Source organism: Peromyscus californicus, unplaced genomic scaffold, assembly GCF_007827085.1.
Source record: "Peromyscus californicus insignis strain IS unplaced genomic scaffold, ASM782708v3 Scaffold_2__1_contigs__length_46816999, whole genome shotgun sequence".
Classification (NCBI taxonomy): Eukaryota; Metazoa; Chordata; class Mammalia; order Rodentia; family Cricetidae; genus Peromyscus; species Peromyscus californicus.
In genome coordinates, this window is record NW_026294540.1 from 45,784,128 (window position 1) to 45,795,039 (window position 10,912).

Consider the following 10,912-nt stretch of genomic DNA (forward strand, 5'->3'; position numbering starts at 1 on the left):
GACAGAGGAAGCTCCTTTAAGGCCCCCAGCTGGAGCTCCCCACTGGGTTTCCAGAACAAAGTGTCCCCTCACGCAAGGCTTTAAAAAAAAACAAAACCAAAAATAAACAACAAAAACAAAACAAACAAACAAAACCCCCAAACAACAACAGATAGAGATGACTTGTCAAATTTGAGTGCTCCCAAAAGCCAGCAGAAACTGACTGGGGAAGTTGAGGCAGGCAGCTAGAGTTTCTTACTGAGGGAGCTGTCTCTCCGTTGCTGAACTGCTCTTGGGTGAACTTCTGGCTTCTCTGTCCTGCTGCAGGCTCTCTCACATCATGGGGTAAACAGGAGTAACACCTACTGTTAGTGTTCACCCTCTTTCTGTTCTCAAGGATGCAACATGTTTGCTCTTAAGCTGTCTTGCTGATCTCTTTCCTCCCTGTCACGAAGTTGGGTGGAGGCTGCCCAGCCCTAGACAAGGGTCTTTGAAGGACACTGAGGCAAACACGCTTTGGTCTGAAGTGATATTACAGGGTGTGGTGGTTTGAATAGGAATGGCCCCCAGAGACTTAGGTGTTTCAATACTTGGTCCATAGGGAGTGGCACTGTTGGGAGGTGTGGCTTTGTTGGAGGGAGTGTGGTACTAGGGGGTGGACTTCGAGCCAGTTCTCTTTCGATACCTGAGGATCCAGATGTAGAACTCTCAGCTCCTTCTCCAGCACCATGTCTGCCTGCACACCACCATGCTTCCTACCATGACAATAATGGACTAAACTTCTGAAACTGTAAGCCAGCCCACATTAATTGTTTTCCTTTATAAGAGTTGCCATGGGTATGGTGTCTCTTCACAGCAATAGAAACCTTAGCTAAGACAGAGGGCAACCTTAATTCTAGAACCAGCTTCTCTGTGAGCTCAAACATGTGGCAATTTACTAATATAATGTATATTATAATGATATGGTAATATAAACCATCTAAACTCAACAAGGAAGATGAGGGAGATGAATGGAACACACCCAGCCCTTCGGTGTATCCCACACAACTTTAATGTAATTAAACTCAATGGCAGAACCAAAACTACATCAGTAGGAGTTTGGAGACATCAAAGGAAGGCCATCAGTGGTCCAGCACTGTAGTCACTAACAAAGGAGACATCCCAGAGGTAATACTAAGATCTCCACACCCATAGACAGGGAAAGGGAACTGGAAAGCACAAGTCCACTGCCCAACGGGGATGTTTAGGCTGCGGAAGCTGCAGAGATGGGTTGGCTATCACTTGTTGGAACAGGTAGTTGCAGATTTTTTGCAGATCCATAACTTCATTTCTTCACATTTGGCATCATTCCAGCCATCATTTCTGAATTCCACACAGTCTTGTCCCCCAATGTTGTTGGGCTGTCCTTTATTCCAATACTTCTCAAGGCTGCAAAGACCATTCAAATTATAAAAAACAGACACATGAGAAAATCAGCAGCATTCCTATATATGAAAGACAACATGTACAAGAAAACATGTTTCGCTGAGAAAGAAATCAGGGAAACAATCCCATTCACAGTAGTGTAAAAATATCTTGGAATAAACCTAAGCAAGGGAGTTAAAGACTTCTACAATGAAAACCTTAAAAACCCAGAAGAAATTGAAGAAGACATCAAAGATAAAGAGACCTTCCATGCTCAGAAGGCCAATGTGAAAATGGCCACCACACCAAAAGCAACCTCCAGATTTAGTGTAATCCCCACCAAAATGCCAACGCAAGTCTTCATGGAGATGAAAGTCTTAAATTTCATATGGAAGCACAAAAGACCCAGGACAGTCAAAACAATCCTGAACAATGAAATTGCTGCTGGAGGTATCAGCTCTCTTCATTCCAAGGCATACTACAGAGATGTAGCTATAAAGACAGCATGGTACTAGCATAAAAACAGACGTGTCGATTGGTGGAATTGAACTAAAGATCCAGAGATGAGTTCTTGCTTCTAAGCCACCTGATATTTTTCACAACATAGGAGAAAGGACTGCTTCCACAACGTCACCTGCACTCTATGAACCCCGCTTCATAGCTCCTGGAAACTGGGTGCTTTCATAGATTCCCTCCATGTGTGGCAGACATGCCCTGTACTGGACTCGTGATATTCTTAGGTCACTTTGAACTTTGTGCTTGTTTTCCATGCTTGGGAAGAGTTGTCCCACAGAGCACACAGCTATGAGATACAACCATGCAATGTAAACTTCACATACCCAGTCGTCGCCTACACTGGGCTCATATACTCTGGGTCAATACACAGTAGTTGAGGGCTAAATACTGAACAACCAGGGGCAATGACTGCACTCTAGAACTCACCACCATGTTACCTACATCTAAGTCCGCTTACCCAGCCTTGGTACTCCTTCCCTTGACATCTAATACAGGTTCTTGCCCACAGCTCCTCTTCCCTCCACATCCCCACTAGCCTTGGTCCTTCCCCACATATGATGAATGTTCCTTCTCTTAGGAAGATCTGTGAGTATAACATGCTATCTTTTCATGTGTGTGTGCATATGTATGTATGATGGATACATGCGTGTGTGTAATGTGTATACATGCATGAGTGCATGCATGTGTGATGTGTCTCTGTGTGTCTATGTACGTGCATGTATGCATATGTATGTGTGTGATATGAGTGTATGTATGTGTACATGTATGAGTATGTGATGTGTGTGTATATATGTGTGTGTGTCTGTGTCTGTGTAGGTCAGAGGTGAACCTCAGGTGTCATTCTTCAGGTGTCATTCTTCAGGAGTCCTCAGGAGCGATCCACCCTTTTGTCTGAGGCAGGGTCTCCTACTGGCTTGGAACCACCAGACTAGGCTGGTTTACCCCTGAGTCCCGGCAATTCACCTTTCTCTGCCTCACCGGAGTTGGGATTACAAGCACACACCACCATGTTCAGCTCTTTAAAAACAAACAGATATAAACTTTAGAGATCAAACTCTGGTCCTTCCTCATGCTTGTGCTCCAAGCAGTTGACAACTGAGCCGTCTTCGCAGTCCAATATTCTACCATTTAAATGCTGTAGTCCACGGCCTGGTGGCCTTACTTATCAAGTGGTCTATGATTATACATATGGACTACCCACACAGTCTACAAACTCCTCCTTCAGCTCTCATGGTGGAACTTAAGCAGCTTCTGTCTTGTCTGAACATCATGCCCTTCTTTCTCCATCAGCAAATGTTCTAGACTCTTATGCCTAGAGGGTCAGAGGACGTGGTGGGAGAGTGTGTGTGGGGGAACTGGAAGGGCAGTACACAAGTCAGACACATCCCTCCCCTCCTCTCCTCAGTTCAGGGTGTTCCCTTTCCCGGGACTACCTGTCTGACAGAGGTGAGCCATCCAGCCAGTACCATGCACCTTCCTTGTTCAGGTCTGACAGCCCCATCCAGGTGTAGCCATTTTTCTTGGAAGTCTGCTGCAGGAAGTGCTGGAGGGGGAGAGAAGGAGTCAGGTGGTAGCATTCCCCCCTTTCCCAACTTGTGTCTCTTCCCCCAAAGCCTCCTGTTCATCAATAGATTGCAAAGCATTTGTATTTTTGGTCAATCATTTTAGTTAGGGCTCCTTACAGGAAACAGGCACCTTCCCTGGGGCTACACCCTGAAGAAAATGTCTCTCCATCCCTCAGCCACTGGTAACTGCTTGTCGGGAGGTGTGGGGCCTGGGTACCCTCCCATTCTTACCCTAGTAACTGCCTATCAGTCCTGAGGGAGGGGTGGGCTGGATTCAGTGTTTGACAGCATTATTTGGAGGCTACGGAAATGGGCAAGTGTGGCTTAGATGGAGGGGTTAGGCCACAGTGGCAGTGTCTTTGGAGTCTTGTCCCTGGTCCCCTCTCTCTGTCTTTCTGCTCCTGGCTGCCACAAGGTAGAAAGTTTTCTTCTGCTATGCCTTCATACTGTATTTCTGCCTTGCCACAGCAATGGATCTGGCTGACTGTGGACTGAAGTCTCTGAACTCAGACAGAATTTTCCTCCCTGGGGCTGTTTTCAGATATTTTGTCACAGCAGTAGAGCTAATGTGCTCCCCAATCTCTTGGCAGCAGGGTCTGCTTGGAATATTTGTTTATTTATCTAAAAATTTTTTTCATTCTATATACCAACCACAGTTCCTCCTCCCTCCCCTTCTCCCACCCCCCCTACTTCCCCCTCACCCCCCATCCCTTCCTCATAGGGGGTTAGGCCTCCCTTGGGGAGTCAACACAGACTGGCCTACCAAGGTGGGGTGGGACCAAGCCCCTCCCCCCTGCATCAAGGCTGAGCAAGGTATCCCTCCATAGGGAACGGGCTCCAAACAGCCAGTTCCTGTGTGCGGGATAAGTCCTGGTCCCTCTTCCAGGCTGCTTGGAATCTTTTACCCCTTTCATAGTTCTAGTACACCAGGGGGTCGGGAGCCCCCATATATTCTCAGCAGTTCATTTCTTTTTCTTTGTCACAGGTCTCATGGCCTAAAACTCATGTAGCTGAGGATGGCCTTAAACTCGTGATCCTCCTGCCTCTGCCTCCCGAGGGCTGGGATGACAGGTGTGCATTACCACCTGGCTCATGTGACTCTGAGGAGTGAGTCCAGGGTTCATGTACATTAGGTAAACACCCTTCCCGTTGAGCTCCACCCTCAGCCTGGTGTTCTCACGGGTGCTGAATCATCTGCACACCTGTGTCCCATGGGCGGATTTGATCAGACTTATGATGATAGTGTGCACAGCTGGCCACCCATCACATGCACGTGGTGACACTATATGTTTTCCTGTCTTATGTGTCCTGCGTGTGTCCATGTACATTTACTCCAGGCCAGTTTTACCATCCTGGAGCCAGATTGCATCAGTTTGTGACTGGGGTCATGCAAGTGGTGACATCTTTCCAGGTCTTCAGTGAGTGACACCTCATTGGCCACTTGAAACCAACCCTTGTGAGAATATTTACACCAAGGATTTTTAAAAGGGCCTGTCAGACAAGCTGATATGCACTGGCCAGCACACCCACAAAAGTCACTTTCCTTTGCAATGCTCCCCACAGCATTCATCCACGTTGAGAACTGGTGTATGCCTTTGAAAGGTGCCTAGGGACACCTGTTCATACTCTTCTTTTCACCCTTTCCTGGTAGAGCAAGTAGCCCATTTCCTAGGAGACACCATAGGAACAACCATTTCTGCCCTTGTTTGCCAGTATCCAGAAGAAAGCACCAGAACAGTTAGCCAGTCACACCTGCTCCTCATGACTCCTGACGACGACCAGCTGGGCCCCCATTTCCTGGCAGGCAGTGATGGAGTTGTGCCAGTCTCGTTGTGACTTGGAGAAGAAGTAACAGTTTCCACTGAAGAATGTCCAGTCCCAAGGGCAGAGGCGACAGAGGCTATCTGTTGGTGAAGGTAGATCAGGTTGGACCCATATTTGAATCTTTTTGTTCCTATGTTTGCCCAGCTTCAAGACCTCCAGAACGAGGATCCTCCCTTAACACAGTCAAGCCATTTCCCTTTCTCCATTTTCTAAGCCCGTTCTCCATTCCAAGAGAATCCAGGGTATCTGGACCCACCTTTTCACAGATGACAGAAGATGGTTTAATTGAGTGTCTACTGTGTACATGGCTCCCATGATCACCACGTCTTCCTCATTTTTTTATCACTATTCCCAATTCACAGATAAGGAAGTGGAAGCTCAGAGATGGTCAGTGGCTAAAATAAATGACCCCACATGAAGGCCCTCTCAGTCCCGGACACTTTGTTCTTGCTCACTCACCAATTTCAGACTTCAGCTGGCTCAGGTCCTGGTACATTTTCTCCTGCTTTGTCTGTTCCCACTGCATTTCCTCAGAGCTGGGGATCTTGGAAACTTGACAGAAAAAAAAGATATTGCAATTATTAAACACCAACTGTGTACCATGGATCACACAGACACCATATTTGATACCCAGTATGCTATTTTACCTCATTTAAAGATAAGGCATGCTGATACCCATGAACCCTCTGCTGCTTCTATTCCCTCCCCCACTGAAGTAAAAGTGGAGGGCCCCAAGAAGCTGCTAGCAGCTGCTGAAGGACCCAGGCTACTGCCAGCACCTCCTTTGTTAGACCTGGAGGCCTGAGCTGAAAGGTCACCCAAGAGACCCCCAAATCTCCGAGATGATCCTGACCTTGGATGACGATGGCCACCAGAAGTCCAGCAAAGAGAATGAGTAACAGCAGCTGCAGCACCAGAGGAATGTGGCCTCGGTCCAGAAATCCTGCAGGGAGAAGGGTGGATGGATGCTCTACTGCCTGGCTCAGTTCAGAGGCCAGACCCTTAGCTCTGCCTCCCCAGGAAGGAGTCCTGAAGTCAGTTTCTGATTAGAGGTCCACATCCATAACCTGCACCTTCCCAGGACCCCACTGTCCAGATCTGCAGCTCCAGCCCCCGGGGATCCAGGTGTTTAGTCCCAACCCTTCACCTTCTCAGGACTCAAGAGTACAGAGAATCAACCTCTATCCACCAGGTTCCAGGGGCAGGATCCAGACCCTCAGTCTTCACCTCCTAGGACCAAATTTTCGCTGGGAGGTGTGTACTCCTCCTCATCCCATGACCCTGCTCTACCTGGGGAACTATTGAACCTGAGAGTTGGTAGGAACCCAAAGCGATTTATCAAGTATCTGTCAGCACCAGTTCTCAGCTGTGATTAGCTGTTTTCTCATCTAAGTGGGCAGAGCATTGGCCAGAGCCTGGGTGTGCAGAGACCTGAGCTGACTGACGCTCATCCAAGTTACCTCCCCAAGCTCCCAGACTTCTAGTCTTACCCAGACAGCCCATCTGCTGCGCCCTCTCTTCTCTGGAGACACTCAGAGTCATCGCTGCTCCTTGGTGCCCAGCACTGCTTGGAACAGCAGCTTTTATCTGCCTCCCACGTTGCCTTACTCCTTATAGCTACTCTTTCTTAGGAAGAGGAACGAGGAACTGGGTTCCAGCACCGGAAGAGGGTAGAGGAGGGGAAAGACTTTGACACAATATATAGCAGGTGCCCCAAGTTCCAAGAACTTCGGAGAGGGGCTGGGTGTGTTCTGGCCTCCGCAGCAAAAAGATCTGGTTCACTTATGGTATGGCAAAGGTATAGGATGATTTCCATGGAAATAATAACTTGTAATGTAAAATTACTTTACTTTAAATTTGTGTGTGTATACATGCTCATGTGTGGATGCATGTGAGTGCACATATGTGTGCATGAATTCGATGTATGTGCACACCATATGGAGGCCGGACGACAACTTTGGATACAATTCTTCAAGTACTATCCATCTTTTTTTATATATAATTTTTTATTAAAATTTTTTTCTTTCCTTTTACATACCAACCCCTGTTCCCCATCCCTCCTCTTCTCCTGCTCCCCCCCCACCTACCCCCATCCCACCCCCACCCCCTCCTTATAGAGAGTAAGGCCTCCCTTGGTAGTCAACACAGGCTGTCATACCATGTTGGGGATGGACCTAGCCCCTTGAAGCTAGGTAAAGAGGAGGATGCTAAGAGGGACACACATGGGAAAGTGGAAGGGTTAAGATCTCCTGGGTAAACTGAGAGGGGGGAGTAGAGGGGAGGGGATGGGAGATGGGAACACGAGGGAGAGAAGGGGAGGGAAAGCAATGAAAGAGATATCTTGACAGAGTGTACCGTTAAGGTATGGGGAGAAAGCTGCAGCTAGAGAAATCCCCAGGAACTCACAAGATTGTCCCCAGCTAAGACTCATAGCAATGGTGGAGAGGGTGCTTGAACCAACCTTCCTCTGCACTCAGATTGGTGTCTACTATCCATCTTTTAAAAAATATTTTTAATGGGAGCTAGAGAGACAGCTAAGCAATTAAGAGTGCTGCTGGTCTTCTAGGAGCAGGGTTCAGTTCCCAGCACCAACGTCGGGCAGCTCACAACTGCCTGTAACTACAGGCCCAGGGGATCTGACGCCATCTTCTGACCTCATAAGGCATTGCACTCAAGTGGCATACACACAGACAGCCATATACACATAAATAAAAATTAAAAATGAATTTTTAAAAAATGTTTTATTAGCATATGCTAATTTCACATAGCAAGTTTCATTAGAGTATTTGCATCTATGTACACAATGTATTTTCAAAAGATTCGTTTTATTTTTAAGTGTGTGTGTGTGTGTGTGCATTAAGTGCAGGTAACTGAGGCCAGAGGTCTCACATTCCCTTGGAGCTGGAGTTACAGGTCATTGCGAGCCATCTGACATGGGTACTGGGAACCCAGCTCAGGTCGTCTGTAAGAACACTTCATACTCTTAACTACTGAGCCATTTCCAGCCCATAGTATGTTTTGATTATATTTACTTGTTACTTTCTCTTTTCTCCTTCCTGCCCATGCCCTCTCTCTTTCCAATCACCCCCTTATATATGTAGGGTGAAAAGGGCCAAAGAAAAACACCCTGATACTGACGTGGGAACAAGGATTGAAATCTCACCAACCCCTGAGGTCCCTGAGCACAAACCCCACCAATCCCTGAGCGCAGAATCCCATCAATCTGTGAGCACAAAAACCCACCAATCCCAAGCCACCCCAAAAAGCTCCGCCCCTCCAAGGAACTCTATATAAGCTCTGTACCTGTTCCATCTGCTGCCATCTCACGGTAGAGGCAGCCACCCTCCTCCTGGATTCTTCCCTCCCAATAAATCTCTTGAATGAGATTTGTTGGGTGATGGATGACCTTCTTTTGCCGGAGTCGAGCAGAGCAGAGAAGTAACAATTTTTGTCAGAGCTGGATCCCAGTTGAGCAAGTAGAACTCTTAACACTTTTGCTGGGGAAACCTTCCCTGAGCAGAGCAGAGTTGTTACGCTCCGGGGACCGGAGCAGAGTTGTTACATTGGGGAAACCTTTCCCTGGAGCAGGGCTGTAAGCTGCTACACTTACAGTGACTTTGTGGTGTTCCTTGGCTCCCGACTGCCAGGATCCCTTTCCATCTAAGCTGCAATGCCTGCACAGCCCACAAGGTATTTGGATCATATTCACCTGTTACTTTCTCTTTTCTTCTTCCTGTCCATCCCCTCCCTCTTTCCAACTACCCCCTTATACTTTTGTAGCAATTTGTGTGTGTGTGTGTGTGTGTGTGTGTGTGTGTGTGTGTGTGTGTCCCAGAGTTTCATTGGGATTGCTTACAGAAGAAGTAATGGTGAGGGTTTATTACAGGCGCATGGGAAATCTTAGCAGTGGCTACACCACTGGAGAAAATGTTTCTCTGTCACCAACATTTAACTGCATTCTCATGGGTACACACACACACACACACACACACACACACACACACACACACACAGTGAAGTGCCATGATGACTCAGCCCCAGCTTCCCAGTCAGTCATATGAACGACTGAATTCTTACTGGCCTGAATTCACTAAATAGGAAGCCAGTGAGTCCCAGGAATCTGCTGGTCTCTTCCTCCTGCGTGCTAGGATTACATACCAGTGCCACCACATCTGACTGTTTTTTTTTTTTTTCAATGTGGTTTTGGGAACTGAATTCAGGATTTCATGCTTCTGAAGCAAGCACTTTTTTTTCTTTACTGAGCCTTCTCTCTAGCCCTAAAGTTCCTTTTGATTTCTTCTTAATCAGTGGCAAAGACGGGGTTTGCAATGTCCCCAGTCATCTCGGAACACTGTGCCCTCTGACACCAGGATATGCTGGTGCCATAAATCATGGTGATTTCTGCTGACTGGGGCGCTGGGCTGACTCATCACTGTATTTCATTAGTGTATTATTAACGGGTCAGCAAGATGGCTCAGTGGGTAAGGGGCCTGATGATGTGTGTTCAATTGTGGAGACCCAGATGGCGGAAGGAGAGAACCAACTTCCATAAATCGTCCTCCAACCTCCCAAAGCTAAATAAATGTAATAACAATTAAAAAATTACAACAACACACAAATGATTAGGATTCATTATGATATTTTGAAACACATTAATTTTTATTGGTCCTTCCACTCTCCCTCCCCATCCCTCCTTCCCACTCCCTCCTCCCCTCCCACCCCTTCTTCCCCACCCCCTCCCCTCCCACCCCTTCTTCCCCACCCTCCTTTCCCAGTCCCTCCTCCCCCCACCCCTCCTTCCCCAATCCCTCCTCCCCTCCCACCCCTTCTTCCCCACTCTCCTCCCCTCCCACCCCTCCTTCCCCACTCTCCTCCCCTCCCACCCCTCCTTCCTCCCTCCCACCCATTCTTCCCCACGCCCTCCCCTGATTTCACGTCACATGCTCTAGTTCTCATACGTCCTCAGTACCTCTTTCTCTCCTCTCCTGGTCTTATTTCCAGTTTCATAGTTTATACCACACTTATAGCCACATATGCACATTAAATGTTGGGATTCACATGTGTGAGAGGACATGCAGTATTTGTGTTCCTGAGTCTGAGTAACCTTAATACTTTCCAGACCCATGCATTATCCTGCAAATTTCATTTCTTATAGCTGAATAAAATTCCACTGTGTATATAAAGTACATCTTCATTATGCATTCATTCATCTGTTGATGGGCATTTAGGCTGATTCCATCTCCTTGCTACTATGAGTAGTGCAGCAATAAACATGAATGAGGGCCTTTTCTAAAGTGCTTGGTATTTTCATTCATTTAACTGGTCTGACCCACCAAAATGACCACAGTCGGGTCATTTTGAGGAGCAACATGGCAGGTGATGGACCCAAGGTCTCACAGTCAGAAGTGGTGGAGCAAGAAAGTAATAGGAGGGGCTCTCGAGGCCCCATTCCTCTAGGAGGAGGCAGTTAATAGTTGCTGGGGCTCACGGTGCCCCTCCCTCCCTGAGGATTGATAGGCAGTTAGGGGTTGCCAGGTGAGGGGCTCACAATGCTCCTCTCTTCCTGAAGGTTTACAGGCTCCTGGGAGCTGGAGATGGTATAGCCATTGATTAGATGCCTAAGT

The 10,912-nt window shown here is 47.5% G+C and overlaps 1 protein-coding gene across 1 annotated transcript; it reads right to left on the minus strand.

The window, feature by feature from the left end:
- Positions 1–1,027: 1,027 nt before the first annotated feature.
- On the minus strand, positions 1,028–6,867 carry LOC128120536 (CD209 antigen-like protein E). Its single transcript, XM_052754671.1, has 6 exons — positions 6,779–6,867; positions 6,142–6,231; positions 5,748–5,840; positions 5,217–5,368; positions 3,333–3,442; positions 1,028–1,407 (listed from the first exon to the last, which is right to left on the minus strand). Exons 1-6 carry the CDS (start codon positions 6,828–6,830, stop codon positions 1,257–1,259), a joined length of 648 nt encoding a protein of 215 aa, XP_052610631.1. The 5' UTR covers positions 6,831–6,867; the 3' UTR covers positions 1,028–1,256.
- Positions 6,868–10,912: the final 4,045 nt, after the last annotated feature.